Source organism: Myotis nattereri (assembly GCF_964212035.1).
Source record: "Myotis nattereri genome assembly, chromosome: 17".
NCBI lineage: Eukaryota > Metazoa > Chordata > Mammalia > Chiroptera > Vespertilionidae > Myotis > Myotis nattereri.
Genome location: NC_138092.1, coordinates 43362535 through 43389252, shown reverse-complemented (window position 1 = coordinate 43389252; position 26718 = coordinate 43362535). Strand labels below are relative to the sequence as shown.

The window sequence follows — 26718 nt, the reverse complement described above, 5'->3', positions numbered from 1 at the left end:
ATGACTGGCGAGCGCAGTGGTGGCAGCGCTAAGGAGCAGCGAGCAGGTGGGCAGTAAGGAGCGAGGGGTCTGGGACTGCAAGAGCACAGGCTGGGCTGAGGGACCGCCCCCCCCCCCCCACCCACCCAGTGCACACATTTTGTGCACCGGGCCTCTAATATTTGTATAATTTACACTGTGTTGACAATTCGGAAGAGGACCAAATGAAAGAAAGGCCAGATTAAAAAATATTTTTATATATTTTTTTATTGATTTCAGAGAGGAAGGGAGAGGGAGATAGAAACATCAATGATGAGAGAGAATCATTGATTGGCTGTCTCCTGCACACCTCCTACTGGGGATGGAACCATGACCTCCTGGTTCATAGGTCGATGCTCAACTACTGAGCCACAATAGCCAGGCAAAAGGTCAGATTTAAGAGCCAAGAAAGAGATACTACGAAAGAAAAGGGGGAGATAAAAAGATTAAATAATTAAAAATGGCAAATGCCTTAGAATGTTCAAAGGCTCAGAATTGTCCATTTAACACAATAATTTGGAGGTCCCTCTTAACATGTAATTTCAGTGAGAAAAGCACAGTAAGTGAAAACGAGACTTCCTGTAAAAGAAGCTTGGTTGAGAAGTAATGCTGCATGAGGGCTTTTTTGTTTGTTCTTGTTTTTATTTACTAAGGAAGGAAGAGAGCAGAGGGTTTTCAATATCCTTGTTTGAAGGAAAATGCCACTTGTTGAAACATTACTCTGGACACGTGGTTTTATAACTTGTGTTGGTACTGCCTCTAGATTCCTGCATATATATAAAAGAATGTTAATACATTTTCACTTATCACCAGGAAAGAACATGAGATGCATAAACACGCTTAACATTTATGCTTTGGAGAAGGTGTCAATCTGTAAGGTATGAACCAATCACTTCTGGTCATTTCTTCCAGCCTATGACTAAGAGAGATGAGGAATACATTAATTCTTTTTTTTTCCCCAAAGAAAGAAGTCAGAGAGACAAGTAACATTTAAAACATTTCATTATTTAAGACATTATCACTGGCACATTCCAGTGATGCTTTTACAGGCCAAGATTATTTGTAATCATGAATGTCCCTGATAACTACGAGGACAGTCAAGCACCAACATACTCCTTAGAGGCCTACTGGTGCTGTATTTTGCTTACCAGTTTTCAGGTTAAATCCCTTCTCACCACGTTATTTTCTGTGTGCTGATTACTACGCTACCCCTAACAATCAGTTCATGTCTTCCTCCAAGGCATAGCAACCTGTCAGCCTCTTCATTTTCTCTTCTCTGCTGTGTCTTGCTGGGGTGGTGTAATAAAGTTGCAGCTTGAAACAAACAAACAAACAATACCTAAAGTAAAATGACTTGCCAACACAAGATCTCTCTGCAATACATAGGAATGAAAAATTAACAACAAAGTGGTCAAAGTAATAAATAGTTCTTTTCAAACGTAACTTTCAGATACCAGGTCAGGGGGATGGAAACTGAAAATCCCTAATGCTTACCGGTTGGTTCAATGTACTTTTTGTGTGTGTTTGTTAAAAATCAGTTTCCACCACGACAAAGGAAGGATTGCACGCTACTTTCTAATGGTATTTGTTCTGTTTTGGTGCCCTTGAAAAGGGTGGAAAATCATTTTTATGAAACACCAACTCAAAAGCCCTCTGATGACTTAGTGGTAACAACCGCTAAGCTTGACTCCTACCAGACATTCCTGGATATAAAAGGAATTTGAAACATCACATAATTTCCCACGTGTAACTTCTCCGACGGTTAACACCCCAGCCTGTGGCTTCAAGTCACTGCCTGTGCATGCTCTTCTCCACCAGGACTGCCCTTTCGGGTCGAGCTCAGCTCTCGCTGTAACGGGAGAACTCGGCACTGATCAGGCCGAAGAGCGGCGGCCCGGCGTCGCGCTCACCCCCTCCCAGCCCACCGCGCCTGGCCTCTCCTCCCGGTCGGGTGTTTTCTGGCCTCACCTGGGCTGCAAACCCCGTGCCGCCCTCCAGGCGGACACCTGTCAGGCGCGGGCAGTCCCGGCCCTCCGGGATGTGGTGGGGGTGGGGATGGCAGCCCGGCCCCTGCCCCGCCGGCCCACAGGCCCCTCGCCCCCTAACACGCGGGCTGCCCAGGGGGCAGGAGACCCGGGCAGGAGCCCAGACCCCGACCCCGGGCTGGCCCCGCTGCCCCGCGATCGGCTGAGACGAGCCCTTTCACCTGGAGCCGATCCAGACGTCCGCAGGGTCCGCCCAGCTCCGGCCGGCTCGCCGGGGCAGGAAAGGTCAAGCTCACCTTGCGGGAGTGCGCGCCCGACCGCGGCCACAGCACCCAGGCCGCGCAGCACAGTGTCCCCAGGTCAGGGGAGGACAGCGCCGGCCGCGGGCCCCGCCCCTTTCCCGGCAGGCCGCCGACTTCCGGACCTGCGCGCCGCCCCTCTGCGCCGCCGGCCGCCCCTCCCCCGCCCGCCGACTCCCGGCATGCTCCGCGGAGGAAGGAACGGAGTCGACAATAACAAACCCAGCCGCGGCCGTGTCCGCGGCCCTGCCGACCCCAAGGCGCTGCCTCAGGCTCCTCCCGTCGCCCCGGCCCCTCGGCTCTGACGGGCCGCGGCCCCCTTCCCCCCGGCCCCCGACGCAGAGCCGAGGGGCCTGACCGCGTCCCTCCTCCGCCCGGACCCCTCCCTCCCGCCCGGAGTTCGGGGCCGCGGCCGGCACCGGGACGCCGGCGATCGTGTCGGTTGGCAGAGCCGGATGGGCGGTTGGTAGCCGCCGCCGAGGACGAGGCGGCGGCGGAAGATGGTGCCAGGGGCTGCCGGCTCTGCTGCTGCCGCCGACGGAGGAGGTGCTGCCAGGTGGGTGCCGGCGCCGCCCGCGTCCTCTTCCCCCATCTGGCGCCGCGGCCGCGCTGGGCCCGGGCGCCGGGGTCCGGCGGGGCTGGAGCGCCGCCCGCGCGCAGGTGTGAGCCCGTGGGCCCCGCGCGCCGGTGCCGGCAGGTGCTGCCTGGCGGTCGCCTCCCAGCGCCGCGGCGCCTGTGCCGACAGGGCTCCCTGAAGCCCCGCGGGCTGCGGGAGGTGTGGGGCGGGCTCGCCGGGCCGGGCCGGCCTGGGCTTCCTGCGGCGGGGCCCCCGGGATGCCTGCCCGTCGGGGCGCGCCCCCCGGCAGCCTGGCGGGAGTGGCCGGTGGGGAGAGACGCCCGAACCCAGCGGGACGCCTCCTCACTCGTTGCCACCCCTGCTGGGCTCAGCTGAGCCTCAGGGTGCCTTTGACTTGAGAAACCGGGGAGTGGAATTGGGCCGAGGCCGAACCGAGCGTTCAGTGGGCGAAACGGGGAGAGAGACGTCTTCGTCCCGATCCCGGAGTTGGAGGACCGGGCTAAAGTTACTCCGAGGAATGACTCAGCCTCCGCCCGCCCCACGGATGCATTCGGGATGGATGGAGTATGTATGTATGCGGGTTTCACAACTTCCTCGGTAGCAGCAGAACCGCAGGAGAAACGGCAGCTTCTCGGAATATCGTTACGGTTCCTTCCACGGCCTGCCGGATGCGCTTTGTTTATTATTGATAGTTTCACAATCTCGTCTTCTCCGTCGTGACTCTTTCAAGTGTGGGCACACCACCAAGCGATGTGGGCCTGAGTGCCAGGGACGACTGATGTGCTTCCTCTTGGTAGTCATGTTACTACAGGACGTTAAGCTGGATAGGAATGCGCGCCTGACGTCTGCAACGTGTCTGTATCGCTAACCACTTGATCGCATAGTTTCCTGTGTGTGTGTGTGTGTGGTGCTTGAATGGTTTATCCGAAGGATTGGAAGGTTAGCAATTGAGGCAACTATTTTTAATTTAGCAAGACGAGTCTGGGTTTATTGGACAATCTCATTATTGTATTTCGCTATTTGATACAAAAAGGGTCCCCCTTCCAAGGCTGATATTAGTATGAGAAGCAGAAGGACCACCGGGGAAGGTGGTTGATGTAGTTTTTGAGAGGTTATTTGATCTGTAAGTGGACCATTGCTAAGGATGTGAAGATACTTTGCTTTCTGTTATTTAATGTGACAGAATGTGGCCTGAACGAACGTATTTTCTCAGAAATGCTTATGTCATGATTTTATGTTAGTGTTTGCATAGTGTTGTGTTTTCTTTTTTGTTTGTTTGTTTTTTTTGGTTAATCCTCACCTGAGGATATTTTTCCCGTTGATTGTTTAGGCCCTAAACTTTAGGGGAAGGGAGGAGGAGAGATGGAGAGAGAGAAGCGTGGATGAGAGAGAGAGAGAGAGAGAGAGAGAGAGAGAGAGAGAGAGGTGGATGTGAGGGAGAGACATTGATTGGTTGCCTCCTGCAAGGCTGGCCAGGGTCGGGGATTGAGCTTGCAACCCCCACAACTGAGGCAAGTGCTCTTAACAGGAATCGAATCCAGGACTGCAGGCCCACTCTCTGTCCACTGAGCCAAACCAGCTAGGGCTACATAGTGTTTTAAAACCTAGATGCTGATAAATGTTTGTTAATAAATATTTGTTGATGGAAATTGGATATGGACTCAGACCACTTTTTAAAAGTAATTTTATTTAGCCTACTTTGAATCTTTTATGTTAGTTTACATTAGGATTAGTTATTGGCCTAATTCTTTTTTTTAAATTTAATTTTAAAAATCTTTATTGTTGAAAGTACTATATATGTCCCCCCTACCCCCCCATTGACCCCTTCCAGCTCCCCCCCCAAGGCCTTCACCACCCTATTGTCTGTGTCCATGGGTTATGCCTATATGTATACAAGGTCTTTGGTTGATTATCTCCCACTCACCCACCCTCCCCTGTCTTCCCTCCGAGATTCCTCACTCAGTTCCATGCTTCCATGTCTCTGGATCCACTCGTTCATCAGTTTATTTTGTTAATTAAATTCCACATACAAGAGAGATCATGTGATACTTGTCTTTCTCTGACTTAATTTCACTTAGCATGATACTCTCCAGGTCCCTCCATTCTTTTTTACTGCTGCGTAGTACTCATGGTGTAAATGTACCACAGCTTTTTTATCCACTCATCTACTGATGGACACTTGGGCTGTTTCCAGATCTTAGCTATTGCAAATTGTGCTGCTATGAACATAGGGGTGCATATATTCTTTCTGATTGGTGTTTTGGGTTTCTTAGGATATATATTCCTAGAAGTAGGATCACTGGGTCAAATGGCAGTTCCATATTTAATTTTTTGAGGAAACTCCATACTGTTTTCCATAATGGCTGCACCAGTCTGCATTCCCACCAGCAGTGTATTAGGGTTCCCTTTTCTCCACATCCTTGCCAGCACTTGTCATTTGTTGGTTTGTTGATGGTAGCCATTCTGATGGGTGTGAGGTGATACTTCTTTGTTGTTTTTATTTGCATCTCTCTATTGGCCTAATTCTTATGGTGTTATTGGATAATAGGAAAGGCAATGGAGGTAGTATTCTTGTCTTTTGAGAAAATTTTTCTGACCCTTGCTAACTAGCACAAAGTTGGAATGCCTGGCAGGTTGATTTTTTAGTAAATCAAATTTATACAGTCCAAAAGGGCAGAGGACACAAGACCTTTGTTCTTGAAAAGCCACACTTGAACCTGAACGGTTATTATGTAAGCTTGAGAAGAGCTTTATTTGGCTTCTGAGTTTGAGAATTTCGCGCATTCAGCCAGTGTTGAAGCACCTGCTAGATGCTTTACATTGCAAATGTGTATAACTTATTAGTGTTTTCTTTTTAAAGGAATGGTTAGTAAAATTTTCTCATTTAGGTAATACTATTCTCTAACCCCAATTAAGCTTTCCTTGTGTATTACAGAAAATACTGGTTTAAAAAACTCGTGAAAAATCTAGCAGTTCCTTTCCACACACATTCATTCCTACAGTTATTTACTTACCACAGACCATTGAACCAGTTACTGTGAGAAATATAAGAATGTGTAAGAAAGTATTCTTATCTAATAAAAGAAAATTGGAGCTGTGTATAAAAATAATTATAATTGAGCATTCTTGGAAATTTGAAGAAAATATACTGAAGGCATTTGGGCTTTTACCAAGTAGGGTAGTTCTAGGACAGTGATGGTGAACCTTTTGAGCTCGGCGTGTCAGCATTGTGAAAAACCCTAACTTAACGCTGGTGCCGTGTCATATATAGACATTTTTTGATATTTGCAACCATAGTAAAACAAAGACATATTTTTGATATTTATGTTATATATTTAAATGCCATTTAACGAAGAAAAATCAACAAAAAAATGAGTTCGCGTGTCACTTCTGACATGCGTGTCACAGGTTCACCATCACTGTTCTAGGAGAAGAAAAAGAATGATAGGACATGGATAAGTCACTGTTTTTATTTTTTAATTAATTTTTTTATTGTTGAGAATATTACAGGTGTCCGTCCGTCCGTCCCCCCCCCCCCCCCCCCCCGCATTCCCTCCTCCACCCGTTTGGTCAGTAATTATTCAGACTATCTGTTGAAATTATATATATATATATATATATATATATCATACAGTACGAACATGAAGAATTAAAAAAACCAGAATTCACACTTAAAGGTAGCGTCACAATTTGAAATTGCTATCCTTTAACAATTATACCATACACAGCTCTGGGGGTCATACCCCAATTGGTTATAGTAATGTAGGAAAAATAGCTGTGAGTTCCTTACTTGGTATACTTTGAAGGTAGGAGAGATATTTTGTAGTAGACTTGACTTAAATTCATTTTAATGGTTCTTTTGAGTCTTTGTTAAGCAGAAGCTGTCAAATGATATGATATACATGAAAAAAATGAAACAATAATACTAATTCAAAATGACAAAGTCTGATGATATTCTCAATTGGGATAACTTTTTTCAGATTGCTTACTTACTAACATTTCCAAATTTAAATGATCTTTGTTGAGCATTATACATAATTTTATGAATGTCAGACACCACTTCAAATAAGTTGTATAGTGGTATGTATGATGTTATTTCACTTTTACAAAACCAACTGTCTGTGTATACACAAGTATTTCCTGTATACATAGGAAAAAACTCTGAAGGACACACCTAAACTATTAAAAAGTATTCCTGTTATTGCCATTCTTTTAGTGCTGTTCTTATATGAAGATATTTGTTTAGTTGTAGGCAAGACATTCATTTATCAGGCTCTGAATCTCTATGGAAAGAGATTTGGGGGAATACTCTAAGATTGAATGTGTTGCCCAGCCAATATGGGTTGTGGGCTCGATCCCCAGTAGGGGGTGTGCAGGAGGCAGCCAATCAGTGATTCTCTCTCATCATTGATGCTTCTTTCTCTCTCCCTCTCTGATGCTTTTTTCTCTTTCCCTCTTCCTTCCTCTCTGAAATCAATAAAAAAGACAGAATGTGTTCAGTTTGGGGTGCCAGAAAATGTCACTGGGAATTTTTCCCTTTGTTCTCCCCATATAAAGAAGCTAATTCTAAAATTTGAATAGGTCAGACTATCTCACAGTAAGCTGGAATGACCTACCTTATCATTATGGTGGTAATCTCTCGAAGAGGAATTGTAAATTATTCTCCAATTAGTAAATTGGTTAGAGGGTTTTTTTTTTTTTTTTTTATGAGCATAAGAGATGCTTTCTTGTTCTTTTCCTTATGCCCAGTTGCAACCCCTGTATATTTGGGAATCAATGCATTGGAGTCAGTATTTTAAAACATACATCTCCCCCCCCCCCCCCCCCCCCCCATTTATAGCTGACTATATCCCAGAGGGATCCTTGAGGAACAAATGTCCTTTTGTTATTGGAAGATTGCATGGGTGGGATTTCTCCATTGCTAGTGGAGTGGGTTGTCCCTTTCCCACTGGGAGCTGGAGGTCTGGTTCTTGTATCTTGAGAAAGAATTTTCCAAGACTTGCGTGGGAGAATGAGATGTGGTAGAAAGGTGTATTTGTGCGAAATTATATCCCTCAGTTTCCAAAGTTCCATATCCCTTAAATCAGTCCTGGGAAATGTGCAGCTGCGGCTTCAGCAGAGCTGGGAGCAAAGCCACTGTCCAGAGTTTCTGTTCCGTGGTGAGATTGAGTCAGGTCCCACATGGCTGTGGGAGCGTACCCACTGCAGCAGGAGAGCCAGGAGTGCAGGAGGGCCAAGAGAGCAAACTTCGTTTGTTCAGGAGCTTGTGTATCTCAGGTTTTCTGCCCTTGCAGTGCCCATGTCTGTTCTGGCCAATGTCCTGTTCCCAGGTGTGGCTAGCAGGTAATCACCTTTTCTATATCACCCAGACCTCACTGGGCATGCGTCTATTGTCCCGTCTCTTCCTCCAGCGATCTGAGGAGAACATACCTGGAGAGTGTTAAATTGCAGCTTTCTGGCAAAAAGCTGTACAAATGGCATGCCTATATTATCCGGCCTTCCCTTTGCTCCTTTCCTGTTGATTAATAATCAGGTTATTACATTGGCATCACTTTGATTTGAAAATATCACATAGTTGATATTACCTCTGTAGTTAGTTAAGGGCTCTGTAAGGTCAGGAGTGGGGAAAGAACAGTGTGGGCCACCACCTGTGATTAGGGGAGACTTCCCAGAAGTGCTAATAGGACCGTACTTAGGACCGTTCTTGGATGAGTAAAATGTAGGTAAGTAGAAATGGGGGAGATTTTATCTGGCAGGATTTTGTAAAGTAAGAGTATAGGTTTTTTGTAGTGGAGCAGTTGGAGATAACTTGTAGAAAAATACACTGGGGTTAATTATTAAGTCCTTGAATGTTGGAGTTAAAGTTGTAATTGCTACCATCTTTAAAGTGTTTATCTTTGCATTGTGAACGAATCTGAAGTACATTATTTCTATCCCTCTTATCCATTCTGTAAAAGGTAATATTTCGTTTATAGATGGTGAACTGTTGTGTAAAGGTTATCTGAGCCTCATTGGGAGAGATGAGATTAGACTTGCCCCCAAATCTGCCATTGTAATGCTAATCTAGTTTTATGCCAGAGATGGCAAATTTACTTGCTTCAAGGGGCAAGCAGATAATGAAATTAAGTGAAACCACCTGGCTACTGAACTGAGGTCAATAGAGCAGGGCACACCATTGGTTGGTGGCTCTTGTGGGCAACAGTGAGGCTCTAGGGAAGATACTTGAGGAGGAAGCAGCCTGACTGCCGTGGTGGAAACTGGTAGAAGTGTTCAGGGAGGGCTGGAGAAGGCTGGAGACTTACAGGCATTTGCAGGCTCTAAAATAAGGATAATGTCACTTGAAAATGAGGGGTTGGATTATGAAGGAAAAAAATGGATAGGATTTAAATAGAAATAACAAGTTTTGAGTAAAAAGAGAGTGATAGGTTTTGTTGACGAAAGAAGTTAGGGAATAGTTTTAAAGGAAAAGCACTGAATTGAGATTGGGACATGATGAGTTTGAAGTAACAGAATGACTTCTACTTGGAGATACTTAACATAAGCTGAGTTCAGGACACTGATCTGGATTAGTTAATAATAGTAACTGATGTTTGTATTGCACTTTAGTTTGCATCGCTCTTCCATATATGTGTAGATGTTTCTTTACTTCCTCACAATAACCTTATGAGATACAGATAATTTCTTTCCGTTTTGTAATCAAAGTAATTTGTTAAATAAGGCCAGTCAGGGTCGCAAAGTCAATAGTGGGGACAGGACTTGAATTAATGGATCTTCTGATTCCAAAACTCATTCTATTCTCTATTTTATGTATACATGAAGATAACAATTGGATCCCTGGGCAGGCTCATTTGGATGGAGTGCCATCCTTTACACTGGAAGGTTGTGGGTTCAGTCCCTGGACAGGGCACATATCCAGGTTGTGGGTTTCCATCCCTGGTCCAGGCCCACATGGGAGGCAACTGATGTTTCTCTATCCCTTTCCCTTCCCATCTCTCTAAAATCAATAAATACATATCCTCAGGTGAGGATTAAAGGAAAAGATAACAATTGGAGAACTAAATATAAATGACTAGTGAAGACAAGTAGAATGGGGAGGCAGATCTCCCCTGGGACATCACATTGGAGGCCAGAATGGGGACTGCAGATGAGGATAATTGTCTTGCTCTCTGAGTTGGATCTACTCTTCTAGGGCAGCATGTTCAGGCTCTATTTTCTATTTTTTAAATATATCTTTATTGATTTCAGAGATGAAGAGAGAGGGAGAGAGATAGAAGCATCAGTGATGAGAGAGAATCATTGATTGGCTGTCTCCTGCATGCTCCACTGGGGATCGGGCCTGCAACCCGGGCATGTGCCCTTGACTGGAATTGAACCCGCAGGGTAACGCTCTATCCACTGAGCCAAACCGGCTAGGGCGAGCTGTTTCTTGTAGTCAACATCAGATGAAGAGATTGGTGTTTGTTTGAATGAATGCACACAGTAGCTGCTACAGTTTATCAGTTTCCTTCATTTACTATAAGTATTATGGAACGGGAATGGCACTTAGGTCATTTTTACTCTTCAATAATTTCTAAAGCCTCTCTTGGATTGAGAGCATTATTGCCACAGACCAGAAAAAGAAAAAGATTGATAGACTGTTCCAGAATGAAGGAGAGTGAATAGATTTTACAACTAAATGCAATATGTGATCCTGAATTGGTCTCTGGATAGGGTGGAACGCTGTAAAAGATATTATTGGAGTAATAATTTGCATATGGACTATGGATCCTATATAATAAAAGCATAATATGCTAATCGACCGAACGGTGACCATCCAGACGACCATCCAGACGACCATCCAGGACCACACTATGACACCCACTGGCGCCAGGCTAGCCAAGGTGGGTGCGATGCGATTGGTCAGGGCCCGGACATCACCCCACAGAGGGAGGCCCAGGCCACCGACCAGTGGGCTGTGGCGGGTGGGTGAGGCCTCTCTCTGCGAGGGAAACCCAGTTCCTGGGTGCTGGAGGCCGGAAGGAAGCCTGGGTGCCGGTGACTGGAGGGAAGCCCGGGTCCCAGGTACGAGAGGGAAGCCGGTGCCAGCAGCCGTGGGGAGGAAGGCCTACTCTTGCACGAATTTCGTGCATCGGGCCTCTAGTTAGATAATAATGTTGCATCACTGTTAAATTTAATGATTGGATAATGTACTTTGGTTATATATGAGAAAATTCTGGCTGTTAGCAAACACATATTCCAAGTATTTATGGTTAAAGAGGCATCTGTCTGCAAATTGCTTTCAAGTAGTTCATGGGAAATACGTAGATGTATGGGCATGAAGTGGCTGAAATGATAAAGCAAATGATGCACAATGTACACGGTGGTGAATCTGGGTAGAAGGTATTAGGAGTTCTTTGTACTATTATAACTTTCCTCTAAGTGTGAAATTATATCAAGGCAAGAAAGGTAAACTATTTAAAAGGAAACAAGAAAACACTTAGAATAATACAGTGATTATGAAATGTTTAGTATTACAGAAATGTTGTGCCTTCTTGTAACAGGTCTTTTCTCATCCCCTATGATTGCATTTGGATATAACCCACATAGTCTATTTTGATCACCCAAATCTAAAGGACCTCCTTCACGCCCACTCTTCTTTCATTGCATTTATTACATCTTTTTTTTTTTTTTTTAAATGCCTTTTTCTCCTTCAAGTCTGAACTCCATCAGGGCAAAGATCATGTCTATTTTGTTCACAGAATACCCAGTCCTGGCACATAAGCTCAATAAGTGTTTGTTGGATTTGGATGAATGAATTAGTCAGTCACCAGTATTCCTTCCATGTTAGTTACCATCCTTTTACTTGCCTAATCCTTCAGAAAAAAAGATGACTCCTTTTAACCAATCTATTTAATCCTTCACTCATCAAGCCTTTATTGAGTACAGTCATGTGATTCCTGCTTATCTGGCTAGCTTCCTCTCTTGCCAGCTTCTCTCAGATCTGCATGCCCTTTCTGGTGATGCACCCTCTGGCTACTCTTTTTTTGTTTTGTTTTTTTAATATATTCCATTGACCTTCTACAGAGAGGGAGAGGGACAGAGAGCTAGAAACATTTGATGAGAGAGAAACATCCATCAGCTGCCTCCCACACACCCCTCACTGGGGACGTGCCCGCAACCAAGGCACATGCCCCCGACCAGAATTGAACCTGGGACCCCTCAGTCCACAGGCCGATGCTCTATCCACTGAGCCAAACTGGTCAGGGCCCCTCTGGCTACTCTTGTCAGTACAAGTGCCTTGTATATTTTCCTGTCACACTCTGTACACTTCTTAGAAAGTATCATGTATATATATCCCTACTTTTCCTGACTGCAGATATCACAACTTCCCCCCATTATTTTTATATTTTTAGTTCCTAGCACATGAATGTACAAATTGTGTTTATTGAATACATTTTATTGAGTGCTTGTATTAGGCATCGTGTTGGGTGCTATATATATATTGTCCTCTTTAATTTATAAGCTAACCCTGTAAGATAGGGACTTCATTCTTCCTGGTAATTGGAGTTCATAGCAGTCCTGGGACTATTAATCATATATACTACTAGAGCCCTGGTGCACGAAATTCATGCACTGGAATGGGGAGGGGGAGTTTCCTCAGCCCAGCCTGCGCCCTCTCATAGTCCAGGACATCCTTGTCCTTACTGCCCGCCTGCTCACTGCTCCTTACCGCTCAGCTCGCTGCTCCTGCCACCACCGCTGCACTTGCCAGCCATGAGCCTGGCTTTTGGCTGAGTGGCGCTCCCCCTGTGGGAGTGCACTGACCACCAGGGGGCAGCTCCTGCATTGAGCATCTGCCCCCTGGTGGTCAGTGCGCATCATAGTAGTGACTGGTCGTTCTGCCGTTAGGTTGATTTGCAAATTAGGCTTTTGTTATATAGGATTATATTTTATCTCTACTAGAGTGCATGATACACAGCAGGCAGTCTGGGAATGAATAAAGTTACAACTCAGTAATAAAGACAGTGTTTAAATATAAAATAAATATTAGCAAACAAGTAAAAATATGATATTAAAAGGATGTAGTCAACTGGTTGACCAAATATATTGCCTGAGGAGTATAAATTGGTAAAGGAATCAATCTCCTAATAGCCTTAAAATATTTGGATTTTTTTAATCCAGCAGTTTAACTCCTATGAATCCACTTTATGAGAATAATCCTATCTAATAAAAGAGAAACATGGTAATTAGCGTACATCCGCTACCCTTCCCATTGGCTAATCAGCAAGATATGCAAATTAACTGCCAGCCAAGATGGCGGCTGGCAGCCAGGCAGCTTGAAATTAACATGAGGCTTGCTTGCTTCAGTGACGGAGGAAACCAGCGTTCCCTGCCTGCCTTGACGGCCTCTGAGCTTGCAGTTTGAAACATTGTAACAAATATAGATGCTAAACTAAACCCCAGAAACCTGCTTTCAGCAGCCGAGCTGGGATCTCAGAGCTGGAGTTGATATAGTGTTTCGATTATAGAACCCAAACAAACCAGATACCTGCTTTCAGCAGCAGAGGCCTCAGAGCTGGAGTCAGAGCAAAAGCTGGCCCAGAATAAAAAGAAAAAGAAAAAAAGGAGCGGTTGGGAGCTTCAGTCACCCGCCAGCCTGAAAACAGCCCTCAGCCCCTCACCCAGACTGGCCAGGCACCCCAGTGGGGACCCCCACCCAGGCTGGCCAGGCACCCCAGTGGGGACCCGCACCCTGATCCAGGACACCCTTCAGGGCAAACCAGCTGGCCCCCACCCATGCACCAGGCCTCTATCCTATATAGTAAAAGGGTAATATGCCTCCCAGCACCGGAATCAGTGGAGCCGAGAGGCCTCCTGGTACCAGGATCAGCATGACAGGGGGCAGCGCCCAAACCCCCTGATCGCCCTGCGGCTCTGTGTGTGACAGGGGGCGGGGCCACAACCTCCCTATCTGTCCTGCTCTGTTCGTGACAGGGGAAGGGGCTCCAACCCCCTGATCGGCCCTGCTCTGTGTGTGACAGGGGGTGGCGCCCCAACTCCCCTATCGGCCCTACTCTGTGAGTGACAGGGGGGAGCTCCCCAACCCCCTGATGAGCCCTGCTCTGTGCGTGACAGGGGGCAGCACCCCAACCCCCTCATTGGCCCTGCTCTGTGCGTGACGGGGTGGCGCCACAACCTCCCCATCGACCCTGCCTTGAGTGTGACGGGGCGGTGCCTGAACCCCCCAATCGGCCCTACCCTGAGTGTGACTGAAGGTGGCATTGCAACCTCCCAATCCGCCCTGCTCTGTGCATGACAGGGGGCGGCAACCCAACTCCCCATTCGGCCCTGCTCTGAGCCTGACCAGGGGCTGTACCTAGGGATTGGGCCTGCCCTCTGCCACCTGGGAGTAGGCCTAAGCCAGCAGGTTGTTATCTCCCAGGGGTTCCAGACTGCGAGAGGGCACAGGCCGGGCTGAGGGACCACCCCCCCCCCCCAGTGCACAAATTTTTGTGCACCGGGCCTCTAGTCATAAGAATAAGAAAAAAAGTATATCTGTAAGATAGTATTAAATTATGGTGAATTCACAAGTTGGAATGCTATTTGGCCATCAATATTAATATTTATGAAGCATTTGTAATGTGGAAAGATGATTATTAAGTGAAAGACAAGTAATATAAATCAGGATATACTGGTCATGGTCTGGTATGAAATACTTAAACTTTCAGTGGCTTAAATTTATTTTATGTTTTTATTAGAGAGAGAGAAACGTTGATTTGTTGTTCTGTTTATTTATGCATTCATTCATTGGTTGATTCTTGTATGTGCCCTTGGTGGATCAGGATGCTATTCTAACCAACTGAGCTACCCATCCAGATTGTTTTAGTGACTTTTAGCAAATAGTTTTGGCAGAGGACCTTGCTTATTGTTACTCACCCAAGGATCCAGCTATGTTACTTGGGGGCTCTGATAATCAACTATATTTGTTACTTTAGTCTGTTCGCTTCTTAGTCACTTTGTTTTATTCATTAAAAGATTTGGTGCTAATCTGTAGTATAACAGTGACATATATTTTAGCTAAGTAGAACTTGAGTAACTGTTCAATTGGACCAATTCATTGGGGTTGCATTGTCAAGTATTTGAATGATAGTGGTGGGCTGATGAATGAAATGGAGCCTATTGTCATGGAGATAATGATGTTGGAAAATCCAGGGATCTTTCTTTGATAACAACCTGAAGAAATTCTGTGGTCAAAGTCAAGCATGTGACTTCTTAATGGTCTTTACAAGGATATAGAATAATCCTTTACTAGTATAGAATTATTCATTTTTATTTAGACATGTTTCAGAACTAGTTCCCAGGAATGAACAGTCCTTGTTTTAAAGAAGCTTGCTATTCAGTTGAGTTGTGAACTATGAATAGAAACATCAAAATATCTGCAAGCATAGAAAGACAGAGTACGTAGCATAGCTAAAGATATTGTGATTAAATCTGTGAAAGAAAGTGTGGGGCTTGAGAGTAGGGCAAAGGGGAAGGAGTAATAATAGGTAGAGAAAGGAGGATTTTAGATAGGGAAAACAGGAGACTTTTTACAGGAGTTTAAGTGAGTGTTTGGGAATTGTGAGGAAGATGAGGATGGTAGGTTGTGGTGGAAAGGAAGCTGCCATATAATGTTTGCTGTCTTAGTAGATGTTTTTGTACTGGTTAAAGGGTTGAGAAGGTACAATTAATTCTTAGTTTTTAATCTATAAAATGAGGATGGTAATATTATGTGCCTACCACAAGGATTCTTGTGAGGATCAAATGTAAGAATTTTATTTAACAAAACATTTAGAGTAGTTGTCTAGAATATAGTAAATTCTCATACTAGTAAATGGTAGCTGACATAAAAATAATAATCAGTCATTGGTTTAAAGCAGCATAAAACTTTATTAGCCTAGCATAGTGGTTGGCAAACTGTGGCTCTCCCACAAAACACCACGTGCGGGCACGCACGTACAGTGCGATTGAAACTTTGTGGCCCATGCGCAGAAGTCGGTATTTTGTGGAAGAGCCACACTCAAGGGGCCAAAGAGCCGCATGTGGCTCGTGAGCCGCAGTTTGCCGACCACTGGCCTAGCATTTAGAATGGTTTTTTGAAGGTAGTGTGGAAGTTGGTGGACTAGGGATAGAGGAAATATGGAGCAGGTTGTAAAAGCTTTTGTAAAATTCCAGAAATCACGGAGGGCCTGATTAAGGCAGTAGCAATAGGAATAGTAATAGATAGTAAATATTTGTGTTAGAATTGACTGGATATAAGTACTTAAGTACTTAACTGATGTTTATATATATAATCTGTGAGAAAGATGAAAGATCTAGGATAGCACTTGAGAGACTGCCTCAATGTAGACCCATCAACAGAAACAGTTGAAAAGTGAGAGGGTTAGGAGGCAGAAAAATAAAGAGCTCAGTTTTAGAAATAATAATAATGAAATGCATATGGGAAAATTGGGTTTGTTGAGTTTGAGAGGAGTTGGGTAAATGATCCAGGTTTAGAGAGAGATTTGGGTTGGGTTCAGGAATCGGCAGTGGTGGTAAACTGCAGCTGTGGGAGCATCTGAGCTGCTATAAAAGGGGGAAGAGGGATGGTTGAGATTTCACCCAAACACTGGAGAGTTAGCAGAGGAAGAGGTGCCCCAAAAGGGGTACTTGGGTTATTTATTGAATTCTTATTATCTGTTAAGCACCATAAATACATTAACTCCCCTCTCCCCCCACTTAATTGTTGTAGCATCCCTATGATGTGCAATACCCTTGCTGAGAAAGAAATTACCCCAATCTTAGCTGTTTAAAACAACACAAATCTTATTTCACAGTTTCTAGGCATGGTTTGACTTACTCCTCTGCTTCAGGGTCTCACCAGGCTGCAGTGACGGCGTTGGCTAGGGCTAGGGGTCTTGCATAAGGCTTGACTGAGGAATGATCTGCTTCCAAGCTCTTGGTGGTTGTCTAGATCCAGTTCTCTGCAGGACTGAGGCCTTCAGCTTCTTGCTGGCTTTTGGCCAGAGCCCAACTTCAGTTTCTTGCCACGTGAGCCTCTCCATATGGCAACTCATTTATTTCATCAAAGCTGGCAGGGGAGGGAACCAGTGGCATGGTGGGAGGTATAATTTCATGTAATCTCAGAAGCAGTCATGTGAAATTTCATCACCTTTGATTTCATTGATTAGAAACAGATCATAGGCGCTGCCCATACCCAAGGATTGGTTGGGGTAGGGGAGAGGAGACAGGAGATGATGATGATGATGGTGGTGGTGTCAGGATTTCACTGAAGTGTGGATGGAGGTGGAGGGGCTCTCTAAGGCAGTGGTCGCCAACCTTTCAGATCTCATGGACCACCAGTGGTCCGCGGACCCCCGGTTGGCGACCGCTGCTCTAAGGTACCATTTTAATTCCTATGTTATATTTAAAAAAAAAAGAAATTGAAATAACTTGTTCAAGATCATGTACAAATAATGGGGCCAGAATCATTCAGGCAGTCTGGCTCCACAATTCCGGGCTCTTTTGCCATTATATTGTAAAGACTGAGAAACGCTGTAGGGTTTAGCAGTTTGGGGAGTTCTTTGGAGACTTTTTGTTTGATAGCTTTTAATGGTGTGGTGTGGGTCCAAGTCACATGTGGTTCCAGTGAATGTGCAGGTAGGAAAAAGACTGTGTAGAGATTACTCTTTCAGAAGGTAATTTTAAAAGGAAGAGAATAGTAACCATATATTGTCATCATATACTGAATTATTTCTCTCCATAGTAATCCAGAAATTTTTCTTTTTCAGTTCACCAAGTTTAACCAGTAATGCCATTCAGTTGCCAATATCAAGCAAAGCAAACATAAGCCAGTTTTAATCTTTTTAAGAAAAGTGGTAGTTCTTTTCACAGTGCCTGACGGTAAGTCACAGTTCCTACCTTTATAATAGATTTTTTAATAGATCTAAGGCATTTAGAACAATGATTTGGGAAGCAACTATTTTAAAACTTTTATTTGCCTTTTCTTTCCTGATAATTTTACTGTAGGGTCCATGTGGAAAGAATAGAAAGATACTAGTTTCTGGCAATTTATTGTTATCTTTCATTAATCTTAGGGATTTTTTACCCCAGTTGTTAAAAAAAGAAAAAGAAAAAAGCTAGACATTGAAATCTGTCCCCTAATTTCCAGGGTGAGGAATGTCCGGCCTGCGGGCTGCACAAGGCGTAAGAAATCATTTGGTTTTGTGCTGCCAAGGCATTAGGGGCGAGTTAATTAGATAGCAGGCTAACTTTTAAGTTGGTAATTTTGTATAGTCCATGAATGATGTTATAAAATATCCAAATGGTGCTTGGCAGAAAAAAGGTTCCCCACCCTGCTTTATTTTATACATGTTTTTTAAGGTTTTGACTTCAAATAGTGGCAAAGTTATTTTAAATATTCTGATTTCCACACTATACTGTTCACGAGGTGATAAAACTATTAGGGCCCGAGTTTCTTTTTCTTTAATATATATTTTTATTTTTTCAAAATATATTTTTATTGATTTCAGAGAGGGGAAGGGACAGTGAGAGGAAGAGAGAAATATCAATGATGAGAGAGAATTAGTGATCTGATGCCTCCTACATGCCCCACACTGGAGATCAAGCCCACAACCCAGGCATGTGCCTTTGATCTGAATTGAACCTGGGACCCTTCAGTCCACAGGCTGACGCTTTATCCACCGGCTAGGACAGGGTCCGAGTGCAGATGGAACTCAGGCAGCTCAGGAGAAGGAATTGGAACTAACTTATTTCCCCTAACTTGCAAGTTAGTGGCTACTTTATTTGTTCTTTGTAAGTTTAACCTTAAGATTTTATTGTTATAAGGAAAAAGTGGAGTTAGAAAGATGTTTGATCAAATTTTTAATTTTTGTTTTATTTGAATGTAGAACAGTGACATGTACACATAACTTTTTTAACCACTGGCCATTTTGTTTAAACTATGCTTTAATGGTAAAACAGTTATGCATTTTACTCGTATCATTACTATTTGTTTTTAGGCAACAAGTTTACTTAATTGTCCAGTTAGCCATTTTAAACATAAAAACCTATGTTATTTGGTGGTGGTGTTATTTATCTAGTACAACTGTGCTTTGCTTTATGTGATGGCATTTGTATGTGTTTAAATTTGACCACTTTTCTTGTCTCTTTCTTTCAGTAACTGTATCAGAGTGTGAGGTATAAGCCCACAGAATCCAGAGAAATCATCATGAAGTTATATGTATTTCTGGTTAACACTGGAACTACCCTAACATTTGACACTGAACTTACAGTGCAAACGTGAGCTGTATTTCATTTGTTTGCATCAGCTTTGCATTTTGTACATGCAAAAACTTAACAGGAACAATTTGATTTGTGAAAACTATTGCTTTGTTAAATAAGAGTAGTGATATAGCAAGTCTTAAATGCAATATTTCATCCCAGCATATTGTTATCTTTCTCTGAAATGCTAAAGTTAAAATCATTAAGTTGTGCTTTATTCTATTTGTGTGACTATATTATTCACAAGAAACAACTCACCCACAAATATACTGATTTCAAACCAAAGTTATCAATTAGAAGTAAGTTTTCATAGCTGATTTCTATTCTAAGTTTCACAGTACACTGCTAAGGGGATTATTGCTAGCTATATAAAGCAACATGTATCAATCCCATGTTTTTTAGTGATTTTTTAAAAACTCCCTCATATGATTAAAGACAATATTTGACTTTTAACCGAATTAGTGGGAATCATGTGTCTAATATTCTAGCTATGCAGGGGTTTCAAATATTTGACTAATAAATGTCCTCTTATATGGGGAGAAGTCTCAGGGGAGGAAAGATGTATTTTGAGGCTAAACGGAGGGAAATAGAAATAGCAAATCCAGGGGGGTGGGGGGCAAAAGTAGTTTTACAAGTGAGTACAGTAAACGAGTTTATTCTTGTATTATTATTATTTGTTATTTTTCATATGAATAACTATAAACCTACTTTTGCCCCACCCTGTATTTCTAAATCTGCTTATATTTTTATAGTGGCAATCATAGTAAAGACTTGATAACAAAACAGAATTTTGACACTGAAAATATAATTTATGGAATTAATAATCTTAGTTTTAAAATGGAACTGTGAAATTATTAACTTAAAATTTTTTCATTTTATAAAATGCGATTTTACCTGTAAAGGAATGAATGCTATTTGAAAGATAGGAAAAGGATATACAGACAGTCCTCGGGTTACGTCAGACTTGACCTACGTCGTTTTGTGGTTACATCGCCATCTCCCATTTATGTATAAAAAAAAAGTTCTGTCATTTCGATGTATGTACATATGTGCTTTATGTTTTTTATTATTTATTTACCACAAGTAAAGGTCAGGAATTGTTTCTTTTAAATTTTTTTTACGGTTTCACTCATTACTGCTGTGCGTGTGCTCCGCGTGAGTGATGTGGGTGCTTCTGTGGGTGGGTTCCGACTTCCGGCGACATCGCGCTACGTAGCGCCGTGGGAATGGGCCTCTGACATGACCCGAGGGCCTGCTGTATTTTTCATGTGGTTTAGATTCAACATATGGTTGTGTCATGTGATGTGGAGCTTTTATCATACAGCCTATGTTTTGAGGATTTTAACAGACCTGATGCTAATTTGAGCATAGTCCTTTGCTACATTATATAAAGAGCACAAAAATAAATGTCTACTGTCTGTATTTTATAGAATCACTTTTAGAAGTGGCACATGGTTTGACTTATTTACCTAAGATAAATTAATTATGAAATCCAATTCCAGAAATAAGCTTATGTCAGATATTTTACATAGTATTACATTGATAGTAAGCATATTTGTCATGGGGCTAATGTAAATAACTGATTTTTTACCTTTTTATTAAAGTGTTACAGATCTTAAGCATGCTATTCATAGCAAATACAAGATCGCTATTCAGCACCAGGTGCTGGTGGTCAATGGAGGAGAGTGTATGGCTGCAGATAGAAGAGTGTGCACCTACAGCGCTGGGACGGTAGGTGTCCTAGCCGCCCTTCTACTCACACCTGCTTCAGCTTCCGCAGATAGGGCACGGGGAACTCCGCGTTCAGAATTAAGGCTTATCTGCTTCATGTATTGAGGGCAATGTGCATGTTTAGTATTTGTAATATTTTACTTCAGTGTTGTTTTTTTCTTTGCATTTTTACTTTCATAGGACACAAATCCAATTTTTCTTTTTAACAAAGAAATGATCTTATGTGAGCTTCCACCTGCTATACCTAAAACTACCTTTTCAACAGAAAATGACATGGAAATAAAAGTTGAAGAGTCACTAATGATGCCTGCAGTTTTTCACACTGTTGCTTCAAGAACACAGCTTGCAGTGGTAAGATACAAGTGTATTTTGAGATGTAATAATACTTAGTTACATCTAATACAACTTAAAAAATTAACAACTGGTGCATTTAACAAAATGAAGTCTTACACATATACTTGGTGATATTTTTATGAATTATTAGTCATTTGTGAACATCTAGCATTTATTACTTCTAAAGCATTCAAATCTAAATAGCAAGGTATGTGGCTCAGTTGGCTGGAGTGTCGTCTCATACACCAGAAGGTGGCAGGCTCGGTTCCCAGTCAGGGCACATGCCTAGGTTGTGGGTCAGTGTTTCTCCTATGTTTTCTCTTCTCTTCTCTCTCTTCACTTTTCTATTCTCCCTCACACCCTCCCTAAAATCAATTTAGAAAAAAAGAATATTAACTTATGAATCCAACACCCTTACTTTTTAAATTTAATGCTTTATGTTGCTTTTTCCATATCAATATCATATATAAATATATATATACATTTCATTGTATTGGCACAAATTATTTATGATAGACATTGAGGTTCTTTGCATTTTATTTCATAGTATTGAAATTTAAAAAATCTTTGACTAGTCTTTATTTGATTAAGCTCTTTTTAAAAAAATACTTTTATTGATTTCAGAGAGAAAAGGAGAGGGAGAGAGAGAGGGAGAAACATCAGTGATGAGAGAGAATTATTGATTGGCTGCCTTCTGCACGCCCCACACTGGGGATTGAGCTGGCCACCCGGGCATGTGCCCTGACCTGGAATCAAACCATGACCTCTGGTTCCTAGGTCGAGGCTCAACCACTGAACCACACCACCTGGACCCATTTTACTTTTGATAGTTATTGCTGAGTTGCCCTCAGTAGATGCTTTACCAGTATATACTCCCACCAGCAACGAGTTAGGTGTTTTTCTTCCTCCACTATTATAATAAGTAGGCACAAGATAAACTAAAGCATTCCCTTAACAATGCTTTCTTTAAAATGTGTTCAGAATGCATTCATGCACACATGTAAGTACATATATAGATACGTGCACAGAAACATTACCTTTTTTTTTACTGTTTTTTCTTTTTCCATGTAGGAAATGTATGAAGTTGCCAAGAAACTTAGCTCCTTCTGTGAAAGTCTGGTCCATGATGAACACCTTCAACACCAGGGCTGGGCTGCAATCATGGCCAATCTGGAGGACTGTTCAAATTCATACCAAAAGCTACTTTTCAAGTTTGAAAATATTTATTCAAATTATCTGCAATCCATAGAAGACATCAAGCTAAAACTTACTCAGTATGTGTGCCATTAAATGGATAATAAGATGTTTAATATATCTTTGCAAAGTATCAGTAGTTTTAGTAATTAATATTTAAAGTAGGACATAATCGAAATTCATTTTTTGAGACTTTATGATACCGTTTTAATTTTTAAAAGAAACTTATTTTTATTGATTTCAGAGAGTAAGGGAGAGGGAGAGATAGAAACATCAGTGATGAGAATAATTGATTGGCTGCCTCCTGTATGCTCCCTACTGGGGGTCAAGCCTGCAACCGGGCATATGGCCTGCCCAGGAATCAAACCATGACCTCCTGGTTCACAGGTGGAGCTCAAGCACTAAGCCACACCGCTGACCTAAGATATCTTTTGTAGACTCCAAAATAATGGCCAGTTTTCCTCACCCCGCATTTACAGATCTTCCACATTTCTTTTTTTTGTGTTGTTTTCTTTATGTAAAAGTCTTAAAATACTTCTGACCCAAAGAATCTTTGCATCCTCTCATCTTGCTACCAACTTTCCAATAAAGTAAAGGTAACATAAAAAAAATAATATATCTAATAGCAATGGAAAAAATTTCGCCAAACCGGTTTGGCTCAGTGGATAGAGCGTTTGCCTGTGGACTGAAAGGTCCCAGGTTCGATTCTGGTCAAGGGCACGTACCTTGGTTGCGGGCACATCCCCAGTAGGAGGTGTGCAGGAGGCGGCCGGCCGATGTTTCTCTCTCATCGATGTTTCTAACTCTCTATCCCTCTCCCTTCCTCTCTGTAAAAAAATCAATAAAATATATTAAAAAAAAAAGAAAGAAATGGAAACAATTTCAAAACATTAACCAATCAAGGAAAATAATTTCCTTTTAAAATGTGGCCATATGAAGCTGCATAGGAAAGCTCAACATTTTAAACAAGGTAGTACTGGAAGTTTTATGACAAGACTTTTACCTAGCACTTAAATATGTATAAATGTACATAAGACAAACGTAGTAGGCATGACCTGGGGAAATGGTCAGACCTTGTATTGTGTTTTTGGCCTTGAAAGTAGCAAGTGACCAGAATCGGCCTTGGCAACAGGCTTTACAATTTAAGACCCTTAAAAAGACACTGTCTCAACTGTGGTGGTAGCACCAGCCAGCTCTGTACATTTGCTAGCTTGTAGTTTTCTAAGACTTAATAAACTTCTTATTTTTAGAAAGTGGCAGTCTGGTTTGTAACTTTCCTTGTACTTAATTGGGTAAAAGTCTTTTCCACAAACCACCATCTATTTTGTGAACTTCGTTAGTCATCTTTTATTTGGTAAATTATGAACTGGTGTAAATTTGTACAGTTCATGTATATTGATTGTGGCAAAGTTGTGCAGATTTCTATATTTTGGATGAGAAATTTTTCTTCTCTCTATAATAAATTGTTTCTTATCTTGGCATTTTAAAAAAAATGTGGCCATATGATTGAGGCTTGCTAAGATAGAAAAAAGCCAGTGTTTTCTAGCTCTGTTTAGATGGTTTAGATCTCTTTAGATGGTTTTCTGGTTCTTCGTATATAAGCACACCTGATACCCTTTGCTTCTTTTTAAAAAGGGATATAATGAATATGAAAATATAGAAAATGTGTTTTCTAAATAGCAAGGTATGTGTGTGTGTATATATGTATATATGCTTTCAGTTTTTTGTTTGGTATTTTATTGCCTTGAATTGGGATTTTTAAAAATTCATTCATTCATTCATTCATTCATTCATTCATTCAAGTAACCTTTAATAAAATCAAGTTTCTGTTTTGTGGGCTGAATCTTTAGAAGATTTTGGCCTCAAGTTGACGATGGGACAAATCTTGGGAAGGAAGGGAATCATTAATTAAGACTTGAAATATCTTTTAAAAGTTTATATAAAAACCTTTTTAAGTAACTATTTTTTAGAGAGTCACTTAGATATGTCAATTTAATGTAGGACCCTGAATCATTTTACATGTTTTTACAGAAGACACATCATCAAGATTTTATCTTTTACCCATGGCTTTTGACAACATATGTCTACTTTATTTTCAGGGTCTGATGAATGTAAGAGTTACCTTAATCTTTATTAAGATTGTTAATTTTATCCTGTGCTTTCAGTATGTCAAAAATCCTTGATTGACTTAAAAGATAAAAATATCTTTTAAGGGACTGCTATGGAAAATCTTTTTTTTTTTTTAATATATTTTATTGATTTTTTACAGAGAGGAAGGGAGAGGGATAGAGAGTTAGAAACATCGATGAGAGAGAAACATCAATCAGCTGCCTCCTGCACACTCCCCACTGGGGACGTGCCTGCAACCAAGGTACATGCCTTTGACCGGAATCAAACCTGGGACCCTTGAGTCCATAGCCAACGCTCTATCCACTGAGCCAAACCGGTCAGGACAAGTAAATCTTTTTTGTAAGTTTGAATTTCTTATATCTTAAGGTTTGATAAAAATCAGGTGTTCACTTATTTAGTGTGAACTGACAAACTTTACTTTAGAATAGAATTTAAATGTGTTGATACCTTTCTCTCTATCTAACTAGGCTTCATTTAAACACCTCCTAGATTGCTTTACATATGTATAGCATAATAGAGAGGTGGTAAGATTTGTGTAATAATAAAATGCTAATCTTTCAAAATGTTGATCTCTAATTAGAGTAGTCCTGTTATTTTCCTAACAAAACTTTTATATTTTAAGTTTAGGAACTGCGGTTTCAGTAATGGCCAAGATTCCACTGTTGGAGTGCCTAACCAGACATAGTTACAGGGAATGTTTGGGAAGAATGGATTCTTTACCTGAACATGAAGGCTCAGAAAAGGCTGAGATGAAAACTTCCACTGAACTGGTGCTCTCTCCCGATACGCCTAGGACAACTAACAAATCCTTGTTAACCTCATTTCACAAGTCAGTGGAACATGTAGCCCCAGATACCACAGATGTTGAAAGTGGAAAAGAAATTGGGGAATCTTGTCAAAGTACTGCTCAGCAGGATGAAACTTCAGTAGATGCTAAAGACAGAGATCTGCCTTTTTTTAATGTTTCTTTGTTAGACTGGATAAATGTTCAAGATAGACCTAATGATGTGGAATCATTAGTTAGGAAGTGCTTTGATTCAATGAGCAGGGTAAGTAATGTTAATTTGATACTTTTTGTTATTGAAATTATATTATTTATACTAATTACTTTATGAAATGGGAGAATGAGTATTGTGTTAAAATAGAAATAATGAGTTTTGGAGTAAAAGAAAATTTCGTTTTTTATAGGTTTTATTTATACTGATGATTTACATTCAATGAAATACACACATTCTTGAGTAGTTAATTCTATGTATTGTTTTAATTTTGCCTAAGTTGAAAATTTGAATCTATTTTAGTCATCTCTTTTTAGCCCTTTATCACTCTAATGATTTACAGCTAGTCTTTGGTTTGTACAATACTTTGGATTGGAAATGTGTGCACATTGAACTCAATTACCACAAAATTGAGAAAAGAGAGAAGGTGTTCATATATGCACAAGTTTCAGTGCAGAGGAAGTGCTGCCTATATTTAAATAATGTCTGTTAACTTTTTTGTGGTGTCACAAATGGTAGCCTCTTCTTAATTACACTAGACGCCCGGTGCACGGGATTTGTGCACTAGTCGGGGGCATGGCCGGCTGTGGGAGTGCCACTTGGCTGACTTGGCTGATCCGGAGATAGGAGCACACTGACCACCAGGGGACAGCTCCTGCACTGAGCATCCGCCCCCTTGGTGGTCAGTATGCGTCATAGCGACTGGTCGACCGGTCATTCTGGTCATTCTGCTGTTTGGTCACTGGGCTTTTATTATATAGGATAGGATTGTATTCTTGATAATAACATTAGAATGGTTTATTTTTAACTGTTTTTGTATATTATCTGTGAACCAGAAGCTGTACATAAATAATTTACGGTCCTTTTGACTGTGTAGAGATGATGAAAGGCATCATGAAGGAGGTAGTATTTGACTATGACCCTTACAGAGAGGCAGTGATGGGCTTTAAAAGCTAGGCGGTACAATCAAGGTGAACCAAGGTTAGAAGTAGAGAAACACAGGGTTTGTGTGGATACAGTAGGTAATTCAGTTTCAAAAGAAGGTAGGTCTGGCAGGAGTTACTGGTATCAGATCACAGAAGCCTTTACTATATTCTATGTTTTTGGATGTCATTGTGGGTTGAAAGAAACCATTTAGGGATTTCCATAGGAAACATTTATAATGAGTTAGTAAT

General features: G+C 41.9%; 1 protein-coding gene across 1 annotated transcript in view; it reads left to right on the top strand.

Annotated features, from left to right (window-relative positions):
• The first annotated feature begins 2480 nt into the window (after positions 1–2480).
• RB1CC1 (RB1 inducible coiled-coil 1) overlaps positions 2481–26718 on the top strand; it is a 68629-nt gene continuing 44391 nt past the window's right edge. The window contains exons 1-7 of the mRNA XM_081111411.1: positions 2481–2858; positions 17669–17780; positions 19057–19178; positions 20765–20891; positions 21072–21242; positions 22296–22498; positions 25171–25597. Coding sequence (XP_080967537.1) covers positions 19108–19178; positions 20765–20891; positions 21072–21242; positions 22296–22498; positions 25171–25597 — 999 coding nt within the window. The 5' untranslated portion in view covers positions 2481–2858; positions 17669–17780; positions 19057–19107. The remainder of the gene's footprint in view (positions 2859–17668; positions 17781–19056; positions 19179–20764; positions 20892–21071; positions 21243–22295; positions 22499–25170; positions 25598–26718) is intronic.